General features: G+C 37.7%; 1 protein-coding gene across 1 annotated transcript in view; it reads right to left on the reverse strand.

Moving 5' to 3' along the window:
- Window positions 1-1,769: 1,769 nt before the first annotated feature.
- Window positions 1,770-26,853, reverse strand: part of LOC123758661 (neuron navigator 2) — a 160,002-nt gene continuing 134,918 nt past the window's right edge. The window contains 16 exon segments of the mRNA XM_069334367.1: window positions 1,770-5,365; window positions 5,367-5,684; window positions 6,489-6,588; window positions 6,945-7,367; window positions 8,682-8,746; window positions 8,748-8,806; window positions 9,228-9,437; window positions 10,210-10,438; window positions 10,702-10,869; window positions 12,386-12,579; window positions 12,817-12,958; window positions 13,946-14,090; window positions 16,078-16,307; window positions 16,540-16,751; window positions 23,587-23,668; window positions 26,299-26,382. Of these exon segments, the coding sequence (XP_069190468.1) occupies window positions 4,742-5,365; window positions 5,367-5,684; window positions 6,489-6,588; window positions 6,945-7,367; window positions 8,682-8,746; window positions 8,748-8,806; window positions 9,228-9,437; window positions 10,210-10,438; window positions 10,702-10,869; window positions 12,386-12,579; window positions 12,817-12,958; window positions 13,946-14,090; window positions 16,078-16,307; window positions 16,540-16,751; window positions 23,587-23,668; window positions 26,299-26,382 (3,285 nt within the window). The 3' untranslated portion in view covers window positions 1,770-4,741.

Consider the following 26,853-nt stretch of genomic DNA (forward strand, 5'->3'; position numbering starts at 1 on the left):
GCGAGTATAAGATTTACTCGCTAAAGTAGATACGATAAGAGCCCTATAGGTTCAGGAATCAGTACACCAGTTGATTGACAGTTGAGAGGCAGAACTAAAGAGCTAAAGTTCAACCCCCCACAAACACAACTAGGTGTGTACAGTGTAAAATTAATATTAACAGTGACTGAAAACAGGAGATGCTTTTCCACCCACAGAGTTATAAACCCATGGAACTGCCTACCTGCCAAAATCATAAATGCTAAAATTCTGTTTAGCTTTAAAATCCATCTGGAAAAAATCACCAGATCAAATGATGACCTTTCACAAGCCTGCTCTTGTCAAGGCCACAAGAGTGTTAGTGGCCCTCAGGCAAATTCAGAAAAATTCTTTCTGCCTTTTTTGAAAATAGGGGTCATATTTGCATACTTCTAATCTGTGAGAACTATTCCTTGGTTCAGAGATTTTCTGAAATGCATTTCATCAGTATGCATAGTTCCTATGCTAGTTTCTTTATGGCTTTCGATAGAACTCTGTCCACTCCTGGGGTTTTTGAGTCTTTTTTAGTTTATCAGTGCTCCTCCTGATTACGTTGCATGTTATGGGTATACTGTACTGTATTCCTTAATTTTTCCCCACCTCCTTCATACATTTGTGTGGGCGATGGGGATGTCATTTAATCTTTCTACCCACTTGTGCTACCCACTTTCCCAATATTAGTACTTAAGAAATATATCTTCACCAGTGTAATCACCTGTCAATTTATATTGTAGTTATATGTGATATAAAATTTTGCTTCAATGTACCTTTTCATCTTACCTGATATGTTAGATTAAGGACCTGCTGGAAACACTATGAGTGTTAGTGGCTTTGCAAGAATGTAAAAATACCAATCTTATGTAATCTCACAATCCAATTTTACCTTCTTGTGAATAAAAATTATTATTATTGTAATATTATTTTTATTATTCTAGTATGACCACTGATGTAAAGTGAATAAATCCACAAGGGCCATGATGAGGATTCGAACATACGTCCAGGATGATCACGCTATTGTGATTTCTGTGTGTACTGAGGTAAGGTATTCATCTATATTCATATATATATTCTTATGTAAAATATTCATCACCTGCAGTACCATCACAGAGCAGCCATAAGCAACACCACCTCTGTCCTGCATTAGCCGAGCTGTCTCACCAGACAGGCGTAGCTGCCAGTTGTGACTTAACTGTGCTGCCTGACATAGCTGCCACCTGCACTCTACAGCCGCATCTTGCAGCTTAATAACCTGTCATGGCTCAGTCATGCCATACATCTACCACTGTAACCATTACAGCACATAATGGTTATAGAAAATATAGAATATTGTATATATACTGTTAACCCAAATTTTGCATTTAATCCTTCTAGTAGGGTACCTAAAAAATGAGTTCAAATAACCTCAGTCTGTAATCAAATCATCTAACTCTATAACACAGATCAATTATTCTAGCACGAATATTCTCTATATCATATGTTCTGCTAAGAGATGTTTTTCATTGAACTAGTCAACATTTTCAAAGAATACAAGCCAGTTGGAGCAAAAGAATATATGACCAAGAAGGATGAGGTTATTTTGAGATGATTGTGGGGCTTAGCATCCCTGCGGCCTGGTCCTCGACCAGGTGAAGTGAAGTGTTACCCAGTTGATGATGGCTAGGACAGAGTGACCTGGATATTCTGCCATGGTCTATTTAAAAATTCATTCTATAAAAATATACAGATGAAGATTGGTAAAGAAATAAAAAATGTATAATTTCAAGTTTTATTAAAAAATATTCTTTGGATATGTTAGGTGATATACAGCTATTTAAATATAATTTTTTATATAAATTCTGTGAAATACTGTACATGGTTCATTTAGAAATATTAACTTTTTGATAAGTTGTAAAATTAACCTGAGAATATTAGTGGGACTTAACTGTTATCACATCTAATAAAACTCAATAACAAAATAATCAGAACATGAGCAGCCCAAAAACATTCTAGTAATTTTGTTCTTAAAAGATAGTAGAACTATATACTTTAACAGATTAAGCATGAATAAAAATATCTACAAAAGGAAGTTCAGCAAAGCCATATCTTTGGTGTTGTGTACTGTACAAGTGCGTGGATGACTTAGCAGTGCACGAGTCTCTCATGTGTTGGTGGTGCTGTGCACATTTTACACATTATATATCCAAGTCATTTGATTCGTTACGTATTTCATGATTAGCTGTACATCACTTCTAAAACAGTGCGGAAATGCTTTTATTTTGTAGCATTGATAAAGTTTTTGATTAGCTAATATAGTAATGCATAATTTAAAACTGGTTTCCCTGAATGAGTTTTTCAGAACTTCAATTGGACAAGCACCTTTCTGTAGTAAGAGCAATGTGTGTTACAAATGATTGAGGGCAGCTAAATGAGGCTTTTGAAGTTTCTCTTCTGATCAGAGGATAGGATACAGACTAAGTACATTTCTGTCATTTAGATGCAGACCCAGTGGTCTTAGGTTACAGAGCTTTATCCATTCTGGTTTTACTTCCTATTTAGTGAACCTACTTTAAAGGCAAGATGAATACTGTTGTTATGCAGTCTCAATGGCCTAGTTATGGCACTAGAAAAATTATGTATCAGTCAGTCAAACTTGTACACGTGTGTTCTTTAAATTTTGTATTTTAAAGTGTATGTACTGTATTAAAAAAGGTACAGCACAAGATATTAATTGTTTTTAAGTGCACACCAATTACTATATTATGTGTAGAAGTGCAGCTTCTCTTTCCTCAAAACTCTCTTCAGATATACAGTAGAATTCAACAACTGGATGTTCCCTGTTTGGAGTTACTTGTCTCTGACAAGTAAGAGGATTTTTCACTCATGAATAACAATATGTTGCCTCTGACAAGTAACAGGATGTTATGCTCCTCTACGAAACATGTAGTTCATTCTTCATCAGGAACAAGATTACAAATCAAGCCTTTGGTTTCTATAGCTCAGAATAAACCCGCTTTCCTCAGATGATAGTACCAGAAGGATTGATCATTGCCCCCCCGTCCCCCTTCCTAGAATACCTTCTGATGGCAAGAGATTTCATTGTGCAAGTAACAATGGACAGATTATGCTGCCCAGGACACAGAGCCAGCATAATCTGGCCGTCACCCCACCCATCTTGCATACAAAGCTGAACTGGCCTACCAGGCAAAATCCCACTAAGCTACTCTGACCTATGTATAAGAAGATTGTGGCAATTTTTTATAATGTTCTGTTTGGCTTAGTGTTGACTTCTGCACTCAGCCCATTTATAAATTAGTGTTGGCTCACTTGGGAGTTAAATATATGCATACATCTGAGTGAATTTGTGGAATCCTGGCTGTTGAGGAAGCAAAGAGGGGAGGATGCTTAGGACACGAATACAATATGAACAGCACTCAATACCACCCTTCCACTTCTTTAACAAATAATTAGCTTTTGAAGAAATAAAAAACACAACTGTGTGAAATTTGTATTCACTCTACGGACCTATGGAAGATCTCTGATCACTAAAGAATTTTGAAAATTATGTATTAATGGACATATAAATGTATAAATATACTACAACATGTATTGATTTTATATCCATTTCCTGAAGTGTTAAGTATGGTAATCAAAATTATATTTTAATTATCACCCATGTTGGACTATTAGTCAGAAGCATATAAATGACAAGACTCATCGGAAACTGGCAGAGCTGACTATATTCAGGTTGGTTCTTTATTACGAGACCAAACTTGTTACTGAATATGTAAATATGTTAATATAAGTACAGTACCAGTTTACAGTAGGTCCTGCCAGACCATAATTATATACAATATATTTATATACAGAAATAAACAAAAATACATTACTAGTACTATATAGAAAATCTGGCCCCAAACAACAAAATATAATACAGAATTATTATAGCAGACAGGTTGGAAGCTCATAGAATTCCAGCCACAAATCAGAGGACAATTGATGCAGACAATTTAGGCATTTCAAGAAACATAGATGGTCAGTAACCAAAGGGGGTCTTCCTGCTGTACATCTTGATTTTAAATAATAAAACCATTCAATACTGGCAATGTTATTGAGAAAAACACTATGCATGAACAAGAATTTTTTATGGATTTGAGAAAGCTCTTGTGAGTAAAATCATTTCCACAAGAAAGCTTCCTGCTTAAACATTGTTTTCTTGATAATACAGTATAAGCATACCTGAAAATACACACTAAGCCGTTTCCAATAGGAGTTTACCAAGTGTAGTGTATGTGTGCACTATCAAAGCATAATTCCTTTAATCATGTTACAATAATGAGCCTGGTAACACTTTCTACAACAAAAGTGAGGTATCAGTCCAGTGAATGAACTGGGATGGCAGTGATCAGGTTGACAGAATGGCTCTGCTTACTTTCATAACGCAATTATGAAAATGAGGGCCAATTCTTGATATTTTGAGCCATAGTATATAGTATGATACACTAAGAGGCAAATAGAAAATGCTCCAACTAATTTAACTGGGATGGAATAAAATGATAGAACACACCACAAACTAAATATGGTAAAACTCATAGATGAAGCATACATGTACTGTACCTATATTGTTCTGTATAATTTGCAGCATCAACTGATCTGATTTGTAATTGATGAATTCTCCCCATAAAGCACCCATGAAAATTGAAATATGTAAAACTTTAATAAGTGACTCAGCATGCAACTTTGTTCATTATTTAATTGTAGATTCAATAGGCTTAAAGGTCGTAGTTAATTCTTGTGTCATGACTTTCAGATCCAGCTTATGGCCGGCAGCATGAATTATCTTTACACACTCGGGGACTACACCGATGGCATTTTTGGCATTTTTAGTAAGAACCTCCAGACTCTGAGGCCTGATGACATGAAACTGAGATTTGTAGTCTGTCTCCATTGCAGTTTCTTCATTATTTTCTACACTGATTGTATTAGCCATGTGTATTACTGGCTTAATTTTGGATACTTTGCGAAGACATCCATTATGATTTTTGATTATGGGTTTCTTAGGTTTCTCATCTTGTTCAATTATATTACCATCATGATCCATTAACTCATCCTCACTAGACCCATGTGAATCATCATCACTTCCCCTCCGGCCAGTATCTTCCATTTCTCTCAATAATCCTATTTTACCCTCTGGTTTACTTATCACTGTCTGGTTTCTGTTACCATTCATCCTCCCTGCTGTAAATTTTGAAATTTTATTGTTATTATTTTGACTTGCTGTAATCACCACCTGACTTCCATTAGTACAGTTGCCTCTTACACCTGCTGAAACACTGAGCAGGCTGCTGGTGGCAATTGTGTTGCTTCTTGCTCGTTCGAAGCGATGTAGCTGGATGAGTGTCGTTACTAATATTGATATAGATGGGTTGTGTGTCATCTTTCTTATTTTGAGCATCACTTATATTGGGTGCAATGTCCTGGGTGTTGCTGCAGGTCTTATTATTTCTTTGAGTTGTAAGCATGGTCGGGCTCGCTCTTTGCACGCCGTTCATGGTCTGCTCTGTTTCCTGAATTCCTCCCATGGTTTGGCCTGTTCCCTGTATTCCTCCTGCTGCTTGGCTTGTTTCCTGCATTCCACCCATAACAATTGGTACTTGAGGCACAGCATACACAGATTCAGACTTATGATTCTGTAAAGAAAATTAAAAAGCATATGAATACCAGTAATTAGAAAGAGGCTAACTGGCAGCTTATGTATAAAACTTTATGTAGAGAAGGAACGCAGATATAATTATGGTGTAATAGTAACAATATCATTAAATGAGTTTAACCCTTAAAGGTCAGCCATCATCGCCATATGTTGATCTAGGCCACTCTGTTTATCATCATTTGCAGGTTTTAGTTATAATTACCTGGTTTTATACAAAGGATGTAAATATGGTTAATACATCTATATGGATGAAATGAAGTTAACCTAGAACTATGACCTAATTCTGCTACCATTTTTAATAGAGTTACAGTGCGTAATTTAGAGACTATTTGTGGTCAGTCTCGAGCCCATTGTTGATGTGCATTGGATTTTGTAACTAGCTCATCAAAACTGTAACTTGCTTGGCTAAATGAATATTGGGGGTTCAGTCCTGAGCCCATTATGTGCTTCTGTAACCCTTTTCACTACCACCCACAAGATGGGTATGGGGTACATAATAAATGAACTAAACTAGAAGCTCCCCTTAAGTCTCTCTAAGGGAACCAGATTCTGGTCCTGGTCTCTGGTAGGCGCTTGTAAGGTGTTAAGAGGTCTGGTGTGATGCCTAAGGCTTAGATGATTCTCAAAGATTAACAGAACCAAAGCATAAAATATTTCTAATGGGAATGTCTAATTAGTGCTTTTAATAAAACAGTTTCTGAAGTATTCATAATTTTGTATTTCATTCAATATATTTTGCTACAGTACAGTACAGTACTGGTATTTTTAATGCAATATACAGTACCTGCTGTCTAGCAGAGAGTGGAGCATAGGGGTGATGCGGAGAAATTGCTCTCCCGACTGGTAGGGTTCCTTCCTGCTGACTAATATCAGAGGCTGGGATTCTGTTGAAATATAAGTGGTTGCATATTAACGTTCATTTTACTAGCCAAGTCGTAAGTAAATCTCTTCAATAATTTCTCCAACAATAATTTAAGTATTTTAAAGCTTACTTCTTCATAGTAAGATTGTGTTTTACTTTTTAATGTACATAGTTTTCATAAAAATTCAACCGATTCATAAATATTCAGACAAATGATGGAGATATACCTTCCTATCTCATTTAATCTCTAACAGTGACCCCACATCCAAAAAGAGGTTGACTCACAACAATTATATAGGTCCATGAAATTAGAGTGTACAACCCACCTATACTCCTCCTATGGATCTTACCACAGAAATGCACCAGATGTGCACTTACCTGGTAAGTTGGTCAGGGCCACAAGCAGCAGTATTAGCCCAGGGATAGGTTGCAAGCACCCAATCTAAAGGGTCAGTCCATGTGTCAAGCAGGCCAGAGTTTGGAGAGATTGATGAGCCAACAGTTGAGACAATACAGGGAACCAAGCGGGTGTTCCAGACATCTGTGAACCATGCTTGTGTTTCCTCTTGACCCAAGGGACAATCCATCAACAAGCCTGGTCCAATGCCAACTTCATGCGACCCACAGTGTCCAGATAACACTGTGTTGAGATGCAGCCAAAGACGTGTCAGCCATTCAGCGAGGTGATGGGCATCCGGGAGTCTGGTGTTAACAGCTACTTCAGCAGAAACGACCCGGCGGCGCAGAACCCTACCCAATAAGCCTCTGACTGGTTCCTGCTGGGTGCTCAGTGTAGCCCATCTGATAAAAAAACCCAACATTAATAATTTTCTTAAACTAAAACAAACATGTTTATAGTCCCTGAACTGTGCCAATATACAGAACAATACAGGTATTATGAAATACTGTACCGTAATTTAAAAAATCTAAACTTGACACTTAGGTATTGCAACAGATATTCACGAAAAAGATATGTGGAAAAAACAGTGAGATGGGAAAGGAACTAAAATGTTTTCGACTGTTCAAGTCTTCATCTGTGGGTAAACTGAACTGAAAGAGCAGAAAAATGGAATCAGCCACATACGTGAGGGCCCTTGACCAAGAATGCGGTGAAATCCCCAGGGAAAACAGGTCACCAGAATAACACGACAGAGTGTAGTGTTGGATTGAATAAGAATAATCCAGAAACAAGAGATAAGAACAAGTATAATTTTATAATGAAAGAAAAACTAAACCAAAAAGCCTCAAAAATACGTAATATGCCAACTTCATGCGACCCACAGTGTGTGACTTGTTATATTGGTTTATATTGAACAATAGTTCACATTGTCTTAAATAATATATCAAGATTGTTTTCGTTCACTTTCAATTACTCGTATGCCCTGCTCCACCCATTAGATATATATTATGAATTGAGGCTTTCTGGGCTAGTTTTTCTTTCATTATAAATTTAAACTTGTTCCTCTCTTTTGTTACTGGATTATTCTCATTCGAAGACCACTTCCTGTTGCATTGTTCTGGTGACCAGTTTCCTTTGGGAAGTTGGCCACCTGGGTGGTCAGGAGACCACCTGACAGCACCTGTGTGCTCTCCTCCGAGGCTATGGGTCCTCTTCCAGCCAGAGGTGGCAATCCCCCTGCATATATATGTATGTATATATACATGTATGCATATATATCTACAGCTGTTATTTCCCAATTCATTGGGAATACATATGTTATTAATGATTCTAATCATTAATTATTAATGAACATCATAATACATATGAATGAGTTATGTTATTAAAGCCACTAAAATGTATTGCATTTTGTGCAATTCTTAAAGCTAACAAAGAGGTTGAGGTTTCCATTGTAAATTTACCTGTAAAAGACCTATATTTTTCCTATCAGCACCCCTATCATTTTATTAGGTAAAAGAACAAGACAGAGAGTCTCAGTATAGTCAAGTAACATATCTATTGTACTGCAATACTGTGGAATGAAAATTAGCAAGTGAATTTTCTTAGTGCTGCACAGTAATGAATAAACCGCTAATCTAACCAAATATTCCAATGACATTGTCTATACACTATTGATTAAAGACTGTCTCATATATGTAAGGCAGATGCATGCATACCTAAAGTTGCAATGAATGTGCAAGCGTGTAGAAAGCGTTGCAGTGGGGCAGCAGGTGGCAATGATAGGCAGGACCAGTGTGAATACCCGCTGGAAGACACCTCTGCAAAGTCTCGACCACGCCAGCTGTCATACACAACAAAATAAATCATTTTGACATGGTATGGCCATGAGGAAGGAATACCAGAGAAGAGAATGGGAGTGTCTTCTGAATATATTTGACCTCTTTCTATAAAACATTTCGCTAATCTTCTCCCGGCAAATGCCTCCGCATTCCATCTAAATGGGTAATGCAGTAATGATGATATTAAGTAAAGGTATAAGGAACAGACTACAACAGGAATGATTACAGGAAATTAAAGGACCTGTAGCCCACTCCAAGCAACATCTTTTTGAACCAAGTTGTCACAAATCAAGCCAGGCCTCAGGTCGGGCTTCAGTAGAAGCACAACTCTCAGAATCCACTCCAGGTATACTCTGGTATACCCACATCAAAAGAAACAGTGTCACTAAATACAAACAACCAAACTGCTGATTTTCCACTCACCTGCTGTATGAAGATCATCAAGAATAATAACAGCTGGGAGAGTGTGGTTACTCTCTGTGCTTGACGTAGTTGAGGTGATGGAGGAAGCCGAGATGTTTGTAGAAATGGTGGAGAGGGAGGAGACTGATCGGCTGGAGGTAAGACCACGTGGCCACATGCTAGACAACATTTGGCACAGCTCCAGTGTGTTACTACCTGTTACTCTGAAAAGTAGAAACAGCATTGCTAACTCACTATTATGTTCCTTAAACATTCAAAGTCATGTTGTTTATTTGGCTTAATAGTAATATAACATTTGAGGAACGTATTTAACTGGTAAACATACAACACGTTTAACTTGAATAGTGAAGACTGTAAACAAGACAATATTTTACTTAATGATACTTAATTCATATGTGACCTTTATCAAGACAACAGCTCACATATGAATGAAAAATCATCTAGTAAAGCTTACCTTGCTTAGTGACAACTAATGTGTTTGCTGTTTGCCTACCAAATAATAAGTTTAACTGTACATTCAGCATGTCCTATCATCTAAATAATAGGCACAATTTTGTTCAGCCCTCATTTTGTGTGGAGTTTTGTTTCTGTAAAAATTTGTGTAAAGCAAAAACTTAACAAATTAAACTTTAAAGCACATTATACAGAAACAATATGATTATAAACATTTCAGGAATGCTATAGCCCTTACATAAATAATTGCTGCTGCTACTAAACACTCTACATATAAAGATGAGATGTTTACTTTAAATATATAGTACTTCACTCCTTTAATAATACTTATTTTCCATGTGAATGTGTCAATTCTCTGCCTCTTTATATTGAATACATTATTTATTGTATACAATACTATATTAATTATTTGCTGTATACAATACTATTGATTTACTGAATATACATTTATAAGCATGTATTCATATCTATTGTATTTATATCATGTAGATAACAAATTGTTTATACATTTAGAGACTCACTTGAATGTTTTGATAGGCATCATCATTCAGTTCTCTTCCTGAATTGACAACAAAGAAGCGTGCCAGGGCATGAGCAAGGGAGGTCTTGCCTGTCGCAGGAGGCCCAGCAAGCACCAAACGCCGGTGTTCCACTAAGAGGCCAGCCAGTTGCTTGAGAGATGTAGCTGGAGTAACACTGGTGAAGGATGCTGCCGACACACTGCCGATCATCTCTCCATCCTTCCTTTGATTTCCACCCTAAGGAATAACATGAGAAATCAATCATCCTCCGTATACCAATTTCTTGCTTTCATGGGATAGGGAAGCACTTGATGTTAGCTGTTTGTACCATAGAAAAATTTAACGTCTATGATTAAATTTTTTACTTTTGTACAGAATTGTCCAAGATATGAAGAAACCCATCGTATATAAACAAGACTTTATTTTATTAAATGAGCTTTTTCAATGCTCATACAGAAGCATTGAGCATAACATATTTTACAATAAATCCTGGTCCTTACCTTCAACCACACGTGGAGAGCATCAACGTCACCAACACAGTAACCATAAGGCAATAGTTCTGGACGAGGCAAGTTGGGGGCGCTGACAACATTTTCAACACGATAGCAGAGAACAGAGTCGGCATCCAGTCCGAGAGCCGAAACTGGGTCGACTCGATTCGCGTATTCCTTGTCACCAGAAGCGAGATCAAGTCAGTAATACTGTACTTTAGTTAACATACTCTCTGATTTATTTAAGGAATCTGTATTATATAGTTTACTGTATAACTCCAAAGCTCAGTTTCCTGTTTGACTTTCTTTGCTTAGCCTCATGTCCCTTTCCATGATGCATATGCTAGTGACATATGCTTTCCATGATGCATTTTGTCAAACATATGCAGCAAAGAAAATGTGTAATATGTATGACAAAACCTTTTAAAGTACATACTAAACATGTATGTACAGTATGTACATATGTTTAGTATGTACAGAATGTACATATGTTTAGTATGTACATTCTGTACAGTACTAAACAATTATTTAAACATAGGGAATCTTATAGTAGTTTTTAATACATACTGTATAGGCTTATTTTACAAGTTGTAAATTTTCTCAACATAGCCTATGAACAACCCATAGGTTCTGGCATTTGGTGCCAAACGTCATGTACAATTATTCTGAGATATTGGCATAAACTTCCAGTATCAACAGTTTGTAAAGTGGCATCTGAAACATGTGCTGAAGAGTTTTACCTGCTAGTCTATCACCCTAGTTGTTATCCCTTCATAAAGTTTACATTGGAGTGAAAAGTTCTCCGATGAAGGCTTGCCTTTCACACTGACTTTGCCTTAACATTGTTTAACATTATTAAGTGATAGACTATAGTTATGAGCACTTTTCCCAAAGTGCTCATAACTCCTGCTAAGGTGCTCATACCCAGCTCATAATTACTCATCCCAAGGTTATAATTACTCCTCCCAAGGTTCTAATTACTCCTCCCAAGGTTCTAATTACTCTTCCCAAGGTTCTAATTACTCCTCCCAAGTGTTCATTACTCCTCCTCAGGTGATCATTACTCCTTTCAAGGTACTCATTACTCCTTTCAAGGTACTCATTACTCCTCCCAAGTAGCTCATTACTCTTACCAAGGTGATCATTATGCCTCCCAAAGTGCAAAATGATCCTCTCAAGGTATTGTATTCCATGACACCAGAATCATCCCATCAACTATGTGAATACTACTGCATTATAAGTGACAAAAATGTAATAATTTGTCTGCTTAAGAAACATAGGGTAGTACAAGGGTGGCACAGTCGGGTTCATTCTCGACTCATAATTGGAAATTCTGGGTTTGAATCCTGGGTGAGATCGATATGGTTGGACGTGTTTCCTATCACCTAATGCCTCTGTTCACCTAGCAGTAAATAGGTACCCAGGAGATAGTCAGTTTGTTGTAGGGATGCATACTGGAGAGGGTCAATAATTTGACCTTGGGGGGAACCTCGATATAAGCCTAACACTGGCTGCCAGTCCCCGAAACAATGAATTATTATTAAATCCCTAATGGTATTACCTATCTACCTTGTATCTATCTTGTGTAGCTTCCGGGGGATCAACGGCCCCGGAAGAGTCAGTTTATTATCTGACTCGGAGACAATCTTAAGTTTACTAATAGATCTTTATGTATTTAAACCAAATGTTTTACCTTAAGTGAGTTGCTAATCATCGTATCGAGTTCTTGCCAGGTTGTTTTGGACTCGACACTAATGTTACCAATGTGAGTTAAGTGGTTAGGATCAAGAGTGACTGAGGCTGCATTATGAACAGACATTAACTCGGGCTGATCGACCACCATTACTTTTACGTGCCGACCATCTTCTCGAGGCGATATGTTTCCTCCTGCAAAAATATGTACAGTATAAATATTTTGTTATTTCTCAACTTAGATAGTGTCAACTATTTACAGTACTCTAACTCAGTACAATTCTTTTATCACATGCAGCCAAAATGTACAGTAATAGTGCAGTACGTTAAAAAAGAGTCTACATAAAGTCCAATACTGTAGGTTTTAAATGCAATAATATACAAAACTGAAAAGTACTGTATAAAGCACTTCATAAAATAGCCACAGCTTACCAGAACCACCAGTATGACTAAGGGTGAGGGCTGTAAGCGTGTGTGTCAGAGGAGTCAGAAGAGCATCTGCCGCAGGTCCATATTGTCCTCGAACTAAAGACACCAGTCGCCCATTTTCCTCCTTCAGACCAACCACCTCTGCCTATAAAACATATATACTATTACAAATTACGTTTTTATTTTGATCAAAATATGACTTTCTGATATGCTAATTCTACCATTCACAAATGTACATATACTGTATATCCTATGATTTTGGAAGGCTGGAAATTGGTAAATTATAAGTCTATTGATGTTTAAGTTCTATGTATTGTTTGCTTTTGAGTTCCTAGACTACAATGTCAGTGTATTTACACATAGATTGCAATTCCCCTGGTAAGCTGTGAATGTTGGAGTCCTAGAGGCACTTATTTGGCATTTTCATCTACTTCCTACCCTGTAGTTTTGGATACCATAGTCTGTTGCTCAGGGGTTTCTCAATTATTAGTTTTCTCTGGAACATGACCCACCAATTGGTTTACAATCAGGTCCTCAGTAACTGCTGGGTGAATAGGGAGGAACAGTTAAAGAATATACTATCAACCCTCACAACCCATGGCTTGAACCTGGATGAAATCATTCACAAGGTTGAGACTCACTGTCACTGCACCAAAACAAAGCTGCCGAAGAAATATAAGAAAATTCACTTTCGCAAACAGAGTGGTATATGGTTGGAACAAGTTAGGTGAGAAGGTGGAGGAGGTCAGTAGTTTCAAAGTGTTATATTACAAAGAGTAATGGGAAGATGGTCGAGCGAGCATGATGAGCATAGCTCTCATCCTGTAACTACACTTAGGTAATTACAGGTATTGTTCTATAAATTATATGTAATGGAATAAGGATTGGGAAAATAAAATAAAATTAGATTTACCTACAATAAAAATATTAAACAAGTAGATTTATTACACTACCAAGTAACCTGTACCATTTTGTAACAGGAATGGTTTTTGATGTTAACATGACTTTACATTCCCTACTAATAGCATATGATGTTCAAAGAAGACAAGGTTTAATAAAGGAATCTGTAACATTGCACTAATTCATGATTTGTTTTTTATTGAACAACAATTATTGTGTACCAAAAACTTACCTGAAGCGTAGCAATGGTGTCTGCCTGGGTATGTAATTGATGCTGAGCCGACAGCACCTCCAGCTGGCAGTCTGTCAGCACTCGCTCTCTTTCTCTGGCTTCTAGCTTCAGCTGTGCCACCAGGTCACTCTCCTTACAAATGTTCCTGTAACATAAATAATACATTTTACAACTGACACCAGGTAATGCAAGAGGTAATATCCTCTATAACTAAGTGTAGGAGATTGACCAATAGTGGTACTGTATATTGAGTGTTTTGACATCACTGTAGGGGTAAGCCACATTTGTGTACTATACCTATGATTGCTCAGTGTGCATATATGTGCACTGTGCCCATGATTGCTCAGTGTGTATATATACTGTATTCACCTAGTTGTGTTTGCGGGAGTTGAGCTTTGCTCTTTCGGCCCGCCTCTCAACTGCCAATCAACTGTTTACTAACTACTTTTTTTTTTCCCCACACCACACACACACACACCCCAGGAAGCAGCCCATGACAGCTGACTAACTCCCAGGTACATATTTACTGCTAGGTATCAGGGGCATTCAGGGTGAAAGAAACTTTGCCCATTTGTTTCTGCCTCGTGCGGGAATCGAACCCGCGCCACAGAATTACGAGTCCTGCGCGCTATCCACCAGGCTACGAGGCCCCCATGTGTGTCTGTTGATGGTAATTGAAAAATCAATTCTCCAAATTTCATTTTTCTTTCTAGTCTAACGCGATGCTTGAATGCATTTCGTAATAACTTACTACATTTTCTAAGACTTTAGTTTACACACACACAACTGTAACCTGAAAACACTAAACAGAGTTTTACTTATACAGTACTAACACTAAACAGCTTATCCATCTTACATATACTCACACTTATGTGAGGTGATATGGTACAACAGTTTTGGATGATGTGAACAAATTTGTGACAAATGGAAGACAGAACACGAAACAATGGGTATTAGTTGGATATGAGAGCATAAGAATGGAAGTAACTGCAGAGGGCCTATTGGACCATACTTCCTCTTGATGCTTCTATATTGGTTTGGAGTCTTGAAGTGGGTAGAATATAGTTGTGCATTTATTGGCTGTTGATTGCTGGTGTTGACTTTTTGATGTGTAGTGCCTCGCAGATGTCGAGCTGCCTGCTATCGCTGTACCTATCAGCGATTTCTGTGTTGTCTGTTAAGACTTCTCTGATGATGGTCTGGTTGTGAGAGGAGATTGTGTTCCTTTATGGAGCCCTGTTGCTTATGGATTGTTATTAATTGCCTGGAAAGAGACGTTGTTGTCTTGCCTATATACTGAGTTCTTTGGGGCTTACAGTCTCCAAGTGGGCATTTGAAGACATAGACTACGTTGGAAAACAGGAGATGCTTTTTCACGCAAAGCTTTATAAACTCATGGAACCACCTACCTGCTGAAGCCATGCATGTCAAAACTCTGTTAAGCTTTAAAATCCAGCTTGAAAAAATCATCAGGACAAATGAGGGACCTTTGACAAGCCGCCGGCTTTCTGTCCTTGTCGAGGCCACTATTGTGTTAGTGGCCCTCAGGTAAACTCAGGTAAACTTAGGTATGACTGGATTGTTTTTTTTTCACATTGTCAGGGACAGGATGCTTGTTAGGCTTTCTGAGGTCTTCCTAGGTCAATAGCTGACCTTCCCCAAGATCCAAACCACAACAGTTGCCTAATTTCCAGGTATATATTTACATCTAGGAGAACAGTAAATCAAGTAAAATGAAATGAGCCCAAACATTTCTACCTTGCTGCAGAAATCAAACCCAGAACCTTTTGGTTGTGACCCGACTACATTCACCACTGTGCGAGGTAAGAGAAGAGAAGGGCACCGGAACAAACAGAAAACAGATATGAGTCAAAGGGACATAAGAGAGTATTCCTTCAGCGTATTTGAAGTAAACAAGAGGAGCAAGCTGGACCAGGAAGTAATGTAGGCTGGCTCCACACACGGTTTCAAATGCAGATATGGCAAAGCCCAAGAGCCCCAGAGAATACATCCAATGGCTAAAAGACAACCCAATAGCTGGAACCTAACCTCCATCAACATAATTAGATAATAATAATAATAATAAGAACACTAAGATAAGAACATGATTTGTGCTCTACTGATTAACGTACTGTTGCTTTTGCTGTTTCTGTTTCTTGTGGAGTGATGCCACTTGTTGGTGTTGGTGCAACATCATAGAATGTGATGAGGGAGGAGGTGGAGGAGGTAAGTGTCTAACAGCAGAATTGACTGTGTGATGCAGTGGCAACTCCTGCGGAATGTCAGTGGGGGTTCCTTCGCCCGACTGTTTGCTTCGTTTCCTTCCATGTCTACCAAATGCTCGTCGAAGAGAACTCCGCAGCTGAAAGTTACAATACTTTGTCAACATCATATAAAGTTTCAGGGCTTTATATCAAATATCTTCATGCAGACCATAAAATTTTCACCACATAATTTTGAAGTCAAGAATTTGTTAGTACAGTATTAAGTAATTTACAAATTTATTTTTATAGTACATACAGAAGCTCTTAAGATTTGTACAATTAAAGCTTATCATGAAAGTTAATAACATTTTGAAGCTTGAAGCTCCTTACCCAGCTTCGTTTTTTAAGCTTAGCTTGATTGGGAGGGTTAAGACTATCCGACTGTGTGTGACTAAGGTTATGGGAATTGCAGTGTGGCATGTGTGTAGCACTAAGCGACCGAGACCCTAGAGATGCATAAGACGACATGGAAGCTCCACTGACTGTAGAGGTAACACTTGACACGCTGTCGCAGGACAACTGACGCTCCATGCTGAGGTATCCTGTCAGGAAAATTTTTATTACAATCCTTTTAGTATTATAATATTCTGAAAATAATCAAGGTAATGGCCATGACTGAAGTACAATACTATTAGAGAACAAATAAAACATTCTTTTCCATAACTTCAGTCACAATGCAAATTTGGTAATCTTACATTTTTCAACAAATATACATACAGTACTGAAATCTTAATATAGATAAATAAAGTTCTCCTCAGAGTAAAACATCATCAATGGATATGGTATAGTTTATGGTATTTAACTAATTTGGTGTTTCAACTAAACACTGTAGTCAGATCTTGCTGTTTTCACCATACTATCTGCTATCATAATTTCTCAGCTGCTAACCTGCCACTCCCAGAAGTATATATCCTGCATGTCTTAGAAGCTTGTAGCCCACAGTCAAGCAATAAGACAAAATGACAATCATACACTGTCTCAACCATGATGAATTCTTCCAAGTCTCTTCTCGTGTTGCATTAGAGCTTGGCCATAGCTCATATATTAATTTTAGGGGGTTTATTTCTTGTAGCAGTTCACATTCAGGTGTGCAGAATGCTTTGGCCAATAGGCAATCCAGTCTGCATCTGACTTGCATGGTATGGACTTTGGACACAGCACCATTGTGGTGAATATATGATAGTTTTGGGACTCTGAAAGTGGACCTACTCACATGGAACCATAAACTACTTGTGTATGTGGTTCCATTCCCGGAGTGCAGTACCATATGCACTGTGGGTAGAATGTAACAAGTGAAGATTACTCTTATCTCTTTTCTTCAGTATGTGTGCTTTTAATGGCTTTGAAAAGGCTAGAGACTTATGTGAGCCATTCTATCCATATGGCTCCGGGTATACCAGCTGTGGTTCCTCTATTATTGCCGAGATGTCCAGCTCCAGTCAGGTTACCTGCACAGAAGATATGGATGGTCATCAGTTCTAATCATTTAAGGCTCTATTTGCTCATGTGTATTGAGTTTTAGGGCACATTTACTAAAACATGCAGTGGGCTGAATTTTATGGCATGGTTGACCAATACCACAGGGTTTCATTGTCATAGCAGTGCAGGTGGTTTGATCTAATTAGTTTTACAATATAAATGTCTCTTCTTTCAATGTCTTGATTATGCGGAAAATATCAATGTGTACATCGTTCCAGTTTTGGTATATAGTACCCTAGTAGTAGTATGGACCTAAACACTAATCAGTCCCTAGACTTTAATGACAATGTATTTATCTACATACATCTGTGTCTGGGTTTAATACCAATTTCATATACATAAAATGACTTTCATGTTTTACCGGCTCATTGATAATTCCAGTTTCCACCCATCTCCTCTTGTCCTATTTTCTTCAATTTGGAAAGACTATTCTAATGCACCATGTTTTTTCCCTTTAATATTTATTATGTGGTAATAATACTCCCTTTTGTCCTTATCTCTTCTAGTTGTTAGATTTAGATTCCATAACCTGTCATTGTACCTTAGATCTCTCAGCTTGAACACTAGCCTTGTTGTACATCTTTTGATTTGTTCAACCTTTGCTTTGTTCTTCACTAGATGCAGACGCCATGCAGTGCTGCATATTCTAGGACTGGTCCTAGTCCATAACCAACATATAACCAACATAGGTTATATGTTGTCTTTAAAAAGTAATTGTTTATGTTCTTAAATTCTTCAATGACATTATAATGTTTGGCAATTTCTAATATGTTGCTGATGTTATAGTATTTTAATGTGCTTCTGGTGTTAATACTTATGTCTTCTCACAAATTTTTCTTTCATTCTCATACCTGTAGTTGCCTATGTCTTATAAGGCAGCTTCCTTCCACAACCCATCTTAATAGAATGTCACATTTTGACGTACTGTATACTCTACCTGAGGCCAAAAAATGTCATACATAATAGAAAATGGCAGCGGCTCGCGAAATTGACATACTGTCCTGTTTTCTGTTTGGGTCCTCTGATAGGTTATAGGATAACGGCACTTTAGTACAACAGTTTCTTGATGTTAGAAAACCTAAGAAGGACGGGCTGCCTTCCACCCTCCCATTCCCCCCCCTGAGTAAAGTGTCTTCATTACTTTACTCTTGCTGGAATTTAACACTTACAGCAATTGGTCAGCCCATTCCTACAGTTTGGGAAGGGCTCCCTGTAACACTCTAAGAGTCCTCCTCAGTTTGTACTTTCTTACTAATTTTTGTATCTGCAACCTTCTGAAAAAGGTTGCTAACATGGAATAGTAAAAGAAATGGGTTCAGGATCAAGCCTTTAGGGATTCTGCTTGCTACACACTCCAGTTTGACATCTCATCTCAAACTGTGACCCTATAGCTCTTTCCTGTGTGTTGGTTTTGTTCTTATCAAGTTTAGTAGTGATGAGGTGGTGCAATCTTGTTTGTAATTAGCAGATTAGATTTTATTCTAAGGTTCCCAATGACAGCAACAAGTGTGACATGATGATGAGAGTTCCGGAAAACTTGTGCTCGTAAACATTCTCGGCATCAGTCTATTCTCGCTGAATAATACTGTTTCCAGTAGCTTCCAAGTATATTTCATGGGTCCTATAGCACAGTGGTCTAAATTCTTGACTCACAGTCAAGAGACCTGGGCTCAATCCCTGGTCAGGAAAGAAATGGTTGGCACATCTCCTTTCAAATGATGCCTCTCTTCACCTAGCAGAAATTCAAATTAAAATTTTTAGTCAAAAGAATTTATGTACAGTACAAAGAACATAAGAGTAATATACAATTATGGGGACAGGAGTTACACAAACTAATGAAGCCACTAAATAAGGAGTGGCTCAAGTAAGTAAAAGACGTAAAATAGGTATCTGGGAATTAGACAAATGTTGCGGGTTACATCCTGAGGAAGGTCAGTTGTTGACCTAGAGGAACCTTAATAGGCTTAAGGCTTCCTGTTCCCAACAATTGGAATTATATTATATGACCCCACAGAGGGGGCAGGAACGCTAGTGCCCATGATGCTGCTGCTGTGTGCTGCTTATCTGACTGCAAGATTCAAGCTTTTGCAGTGAGCAAGATATATACCTATGGGAGCAGAAGAATAATTTCCTCACAAATGTGCTTTTTTACCAAGGAAATTTTTTTTATTTCTCTAGTTTTCACTACAGAACCATATTGCATTTCCTTTTATTCTTTTATAAATATCAAATAATAAAGCATGTATATACTGTATATGTTGTGTATTTTGGGTCATTCTGCAAGTTCAGATATCAGATACTGGCAAATACTTTGTACCATACACAAGCTTTTTGGCATCCTTGTTACAACGTTACATGATTAAGGGGCAACAACTGCAAAATAGCAGCCATAAATTACAGCATTTAGTGCTTGGAAAACATTTCCCATGTTATGTTAAAGGAGAACAAGTTAGATTCAAGTTAGATTAGGCTAGCTTGCTAAGTTAGCAGTCATGCCAAGTAATTATTATGCACATAAAGTTTAACCCTTTACGGACGATAACTTTGAGCTCCCTCACGCGAATGATTTTTTAAGTGTTTTGAAAAATCTGCATGATTTATAGACATGCAAAAGTGAATAATAAAAAATAAATTTAAAATGAATACTAATAGTGTGTTTATATCATTTTTGTTTTGTACTGTACTACTGTAATATTAAAACTAAAAAAAATCAAATCTCTGTAAAAATTGAGTAAATACAATAATTAATATATTCCTTAGCATTTTTAATGAATGTTTATTATTGGAATACAGAAATAACAAAACAATTTAATACTGTAAATATTAACCAAAAAAAAATCCATTCATGCTGTCATGTGAGAATTTCACCAGAGAATTTTGCAACATAATTTTTTCAAAAATATTATATTGTTCATATACTATATTTAAATGTTATGTTTTGGGCCAAAAATTATTAAATTCAATTACATTTTTTGTGGGAAATAACTATTACATATTTGCACGGTAGTCAGCCCTGATATACCGGCAATGTAATCATGTGTGCGTACAGGTAAGTGAAAGTGTGCACAGGTAAATAAAAGTGTGTACAGGTAAATGAAAGTGTGTACAGGTAAATGAAAGTGTGTACAGGTAAGTGAAAGTGTGCACAGGTAAATGAAAGTGTGTAAAGGTAAATGAAAGTGTGTACAGGTAAATGAAAGTGTGTACAGGTAAGAGAAAGTGTGCACAGATAAATGAAAGTGTGTACAGGTAAGTGAAAGTGTGCACAGGTAAATGAAAGTGTGCACAGGTAAATGAAAGTGTGCACAGGTAAATGAAAGTGTGTACAGGTAAATGAAAGTGTGTACAGGTAAATGATAGTGTGTACAGGTAAATGAAAGTGTGTACAGGTAAATGAAAGTGTGTACAGGTAAATGAAAGTGTGTACAGGTAAATGAAAGTGTATACAGGTAAATGAAAGTGTGTACAGGTAAATGAAAGTGTGTACAGGTAAATGAAAGTGTATACAGGAAAATGAAAGTGTGTACAGGTAAATGAAAGTGTGTACAGGTAAATGAAAGTGTATACAGGAAAATGAAAGTGTGTACAGGTAAATGAAAGTGTGTACAGGTAAATGAAAGTGTATACAGGTAAATGAAAGTGTGTACAGGTAAATGAAAGTGTGTACAGGTAAATGAAAGTGTGTACAGGTAAATGAAAGTGTGTACAGGTAAATGAAAGTGTGTACAGGTAAATGAAAGTGTGTACAGGTAAACGAAAGTGCATACAGGTAAACAAAACGTCCGCAAAGGGTTAAGTACCTGATGGCTACCATGCGTACTACACAACTTACATCTCGATAGAAGCAAAACTGTAATTAAAGCATTCTTCGGCTATCATGCTTAAAATCCACAACATGTAAGTATACATAAAAACAAATACCTTTTACACAAGGACAACATGAAAATAATATAAAAGTGAGAGTTACTCTAAATGGCCAATATAACGTGTTACTCTACATACAAGTAGATGATGGTTTACATACAAAGGTTTGTTTAAGATATACAATATATCGATGGTTGAACTTTAGGTGAGATACATGAGGGATAAGACTCAAGAACTTTATGCAAGATATAAGAGATAAGACTCACAAAGACATAAGGGATAAGACTCATAAGGACATTAGGGTAAAACTCAGGATATAAGGGATAAGACTCAGGAGAACATATAAAACTAACAAGGATATAAGGGATAAGACTCACGAGGACTTAAGGGATAACTCATAAGGACCTAAGGGATACGACTCACAAGGACATAAGGAATAAGACTCAGGAGGACATAAGGGGTAAGACTCACAAGGACATAAGGGATAAGACTCAGGAGGACACATAAAACTAACAAGGATATAAGGGATAAAACTTACGAGGGCTTAAGGGATAAGACTCGTGAGAACTTAAAGGATAACTCACAAGGACATAAGGAATAAGACTCGGGAGGACATAAGGAATAAGACTCAGGAGGACATAAGGGGTTAAGACTCAGAAGGACATAAGGGATATAAGGGATAAGACTCGAGAGGATATAAGGAATATAAGGGATAAGACTCAGGAGGACATAAGGGATAAGACTCAGGAGGACATAAGGGACATGGTACAGGCTAGAGGGTGTACCAAGAGGGATGTGTGAATGCTGATGGTGTCACCATCCACTCAAGGATGGTGACACTGCACAGCTGTGCTTCTTTGAACACAATATATAAAGATCATATACATAGACAGACAAAACCAAAATAATGATAATATTTTCCCAAAAATATCAACTGGGAACAGCAATTTATTTTAAAACTATTTGATAAACTATTCTGCAGTTCATCAATTGTACTTAATTATTAGAATATTAGCGACTATTTTCTCCTAGAATTAAGACAGTTATCATCATAATTCCCATTGTCGGGGACAGGTTAGGTGAAATGTGCCCAACCATTTCTGTCATGCTGGGGAGGACTGAACCTGTGTCCCCCAACTTTGAGTTGAAAATGTTGATGTCTGTGCTATGAGACCCTGTTAGATTCTACTTGTGACCAGAGTTTCAGATACAACATGACTATAGAGACGATCTCATCCACAGTAAATTCAAGATTCTCATTTGTCTGGAAATCACAAAAATAATTGTCTCAAGAACAGTCCCTTCAACAGAGCTTGAGCACATGATTTGTGTTCATGACAGAGAAGAACTTAGTGGTACAGTTCAGTAACACACTCAGTTAGTTCCTCTCATTACAGTATAGTTCAGTAACACTCTCAGTTAGTTCCTCTCATTACAGTATAGTTCAGTAACACTCTCAGTTAGTTCCTCTCATTACTGTACAGTCATAATGGCTTGGCACATTCTCCTGATAGTTCCCTTCCCTTCCTCTCATTACAGTTGAAGTCAAATTTAAATCATCAAAATGAATCATAACATGGCATCCAATGAATGAATGACAGTTTTCAATTAATTATTTATAGGAACATCAGCAAAGGAAATGCGAGGCCCGGCCTGAGGCCAAAGGAAATGGCCTCAGGCCAGGCTCAGGGAGTAGAAGAACTCCCAAGACCCTCTCCAGGTATGCTCCAGGTATGCCTTTATTTAAAATGAATATTCATTTTAAATAAAGGCATTCCATTCCATTCCTGCTCCATTCGAAACACCATCTGCATTTAAGGCTTATCCATGCCTGGTAGTGGTGTTTTCGTCGGGATCCCATCTTACGATAGTTGACAGACTGACACACATCTCACATGAGCTGAAAGATTGACACACCTTTCATGAGCTGACAGACTGATATACGCTTACCTGAGCTGACAGACTAATACACGCTTACCTGAGCTGACAGACTAATACACGCTTACCTGAGCTGACAGACTAATACACGCTTACCTGAGCTGACAGACTGACACACTGCAGAGCTTTGTTGTCGCAGAACTGCTGCCGTTTTCCTCAACTCTGCAGCCTCTGTCTCCTGTGTGGTTGTGAAATGCATAAATTTTTCAGCTGTCCTTATCCATCAATTCACACATGTGCTCACTAAACACACACACACACCTGCTCCTTCATCACTGCACCTGCCTCTTAAGTGACACACCAATCCACTCATTTTTTAATTAGCTGTAAAATATTACAAACTATGAGCATTGTAAAGATTATTGTAATTTTCTACACCTCACACCATATATGTATTATTTCTTCAACTAAATTATGGTACAATATATGTACATGTATATTTATATGCATGCTGGTGTAAATACACATGCATGCATATATGTACAATAAAGCATTAAAAAGGTGAGTAGTGGTATAAGACAACATACAAACACACATGCGGGCTCCCCTTGAATGTCTTATTCTCTTCTCCAAGGCTTCTTAAATGTCTTCTTTTCTTTAATGATCCCTCCTTCCAGCCTACACCAAAATGGGCCATCCTTCCATTCTCACATACACTTAACAGGTGCTTATCCATTTACACATACAGCTAATAGGTTCAATCCCTGACTGTCCAAGTGTTTGGGCACTATTCTAATTCTCTGCCCTATCCTAAATCCTCATCCCTTGTAAGTGCTTTATAGCCGTAATGGCTAAGTACTTTCTCCTATTAATTAACTTAACTTCCCTAACATACCCTAATGAGATCCCCTTCCCATCTCTCACACACACACCTAATGGGTCACCCTTCCCTTCCATTATACTGTATACTTAATGGGTCTCCTTTCCTTCTTACCTACTGTATATCTAATGGGTGCCTTTCCTTTCCCATATACATTTAATGGGTCTCCTTTCTTTTTCACATACAACTAATGCATTTCCTTCCCTTCCATTGTACACAAAGTGTATGATGGAAGGGATGGAGGCCTTACAACATACACCTAAAAGTTGGTTTATTACTCTAAAGCAAGATGTAATTATTTTGTAAATAAAGAAATGTGCCTCTCATCTGAATCACCATCTGTGTTTTATTGGTCACTTTCAAGTGCCAGTGAGCCCTTAAAGACATGTGAGCTGAACTTATTTACCTAAAGGACACCATCTCTAGTGGCTTCGACAGGGCCAGGAAGCCAGCGGGTTGTGGAAGGTACACTGCCATTAGTCATGAGGATTTTTTCCAACTATATTTTACAACAAAGTGCTGTCAAAGTATTTACAGCTACGGAGGGTAGGTGACTCCATGGGTTTATTGCACTTTGGCGGAAAAAGAATTTCCTGCAGTACCCAAATTATAGACAAAATGAAGTTAGAAAAATTGAGTGTTTACAGTACATATAGTGAAGGAGGCAAGAGTAGACAGAGTAACATTCCAAATGTAGTGATAGAGAGTACATGTTGGAATTGTGTAAAAACCCCAGTTTGTGTCTCGGAGAGACTGAGGGATCCGTGTGAGAGCAGTAGCAATCCCGGTCGCAGTTCTTATACCATGTAATAGCACAGTCGATTAAGGCGCGTCTGAGATCATCCTGGACATAAGTTTGAACCCTCATCACACCCCCTTGTGGATTTATTCATGTGTATAGAGAGACATTTTCCTTGCTGATGATATAATATATTATCGAAAGTGGAGAATAAGATTTGGACTGTGAAATATAAGGGGAATTAACAGAGAAGTGGTGATGAAAGAAAGATGATGGGTTTCAAAGGCATTCAGCAAACTCACGACAGAAGCCATAATTGCTATTTCTTGCCACGACTCCTAATTAATACATTCTTAGTTAACATTATATTTAATTCTTGTATTCTTACAACTGATTATTTACACTGCTGGTCTCTTTCTACCTGTAGCCTTGTTAATGAGGTGTGGAGAGTCAAATGAGCCAAGGCCACAGATATGAGGTGTGACTGAGCCAAGACCATACTCATGAAGTTTAAGGTTAAGCCACGACCATACTCATGAGGTGTGAGATAGTAGAGTGAGCCAAGATCATACTCATGAGGTGTGAGATAGTAGAGTGAGCCAAGACCATACTCATGAGGTGTGAGGTAGTAGAGTGAGCCAAGACTATACTCATGAGGTGTGAGGTAGTAGAGTGAGCCAAGACCATACTCATGAGGTGTGAGGTAGTAGAGTGAATCAAGATAAATTCTTTGTAGCAGTTGGACATGCATAGAGGCAGTGATGAAGGATAATAATGCAAGAACAAGCAAGAGAGAGAAGCAAACACTTTTTTTTATACATATACAAGAGTTGTTACATTCTTGTACAAGAGTTGTTACATTCTTGTACAGCTACTAGTATGTGTAGCATTTTGGGCAAGTCTTTAGTCCAATGTTCCCCGGAATACGACCCCCGCCAAATCGTTTAACAACTAGCTGCCCATTTTATTGTTGGGTTAAACAGAGGCTACAGTTAAGTATTTACTCCCAGTTATTCCTCCCTGGCCAGGATACGAATCCAGGGCAAAGCGCTCGCAAAACACTAGGCGAGCATCTTACCACTATGCCACAGGGATTCACCATAGGCTAGAGTGCTGAGAAAGTCAATAACATTATCAAAAGATACAGCAAAGACATACACAGACTATACACAGACGTACATCCAATTTGAAACTTTCATGTTGCGATTGCCGCTCTAATAATAGATGGGATCATTACTGTATATCTTACCTTAAGATCTGGAGAAGATGCAAGACGCTCCAATTTGTCCGTCACACTACTCATCGTCTGCTCGAGGGCGGTCACCATACTGGCCTTCAGGAAAATCACAGACAGAATCAGACAAATATAATGAACTACAGTATTGTCCAGTCAGTCCTCAGAATGCATAGATTTGTATAACATAAAGTTCAGAAAAAGTGGTGACTGGCAAATCTTTAAACATCAGATTTTTAGTTTGGAAGCGGCAGGTGTACTTAGAAATTCTGTAATGGTATACAGTATTTTCTTTTAGAAAGGAGTGCAAAAATGGCCGGCTTTGGGAGGTCTCTGGAACACAAATGTACCCATTTTGTCTACTACTGTACAATACTAAAATAATATGCAAGAATCCATTATGTTATACAGTAGTTTTATTTATTTTAAAAACCTTTGTAATATTTTCATTTATAAATGAATGAAATCGGAGCATCTTTATTAAGCAAATATGAAAGCTTCATCTTAAGCTGTCTATGCACTAAATTAAGTGACTCACAGGTTATGGATAGCTCACCTGTATTCTATTTA

The sequence above is a fragment of the Procambarus clarkii genome, chromosome 31, assembly GCF_040958095.1.
Source record: "Procambarus clarkii isolate CNS0578487 chromosome 31, FALCON_Pclarkii_2.0, whole genome shotgun sequence".
In the NCBI taxonomy this organism is placed as follows: Eukaryota; Metazoa; Arthropoda; class Malacostraca; order Decapoda; family Cambaridae; genus Procambarus; species Procambarus clarkii.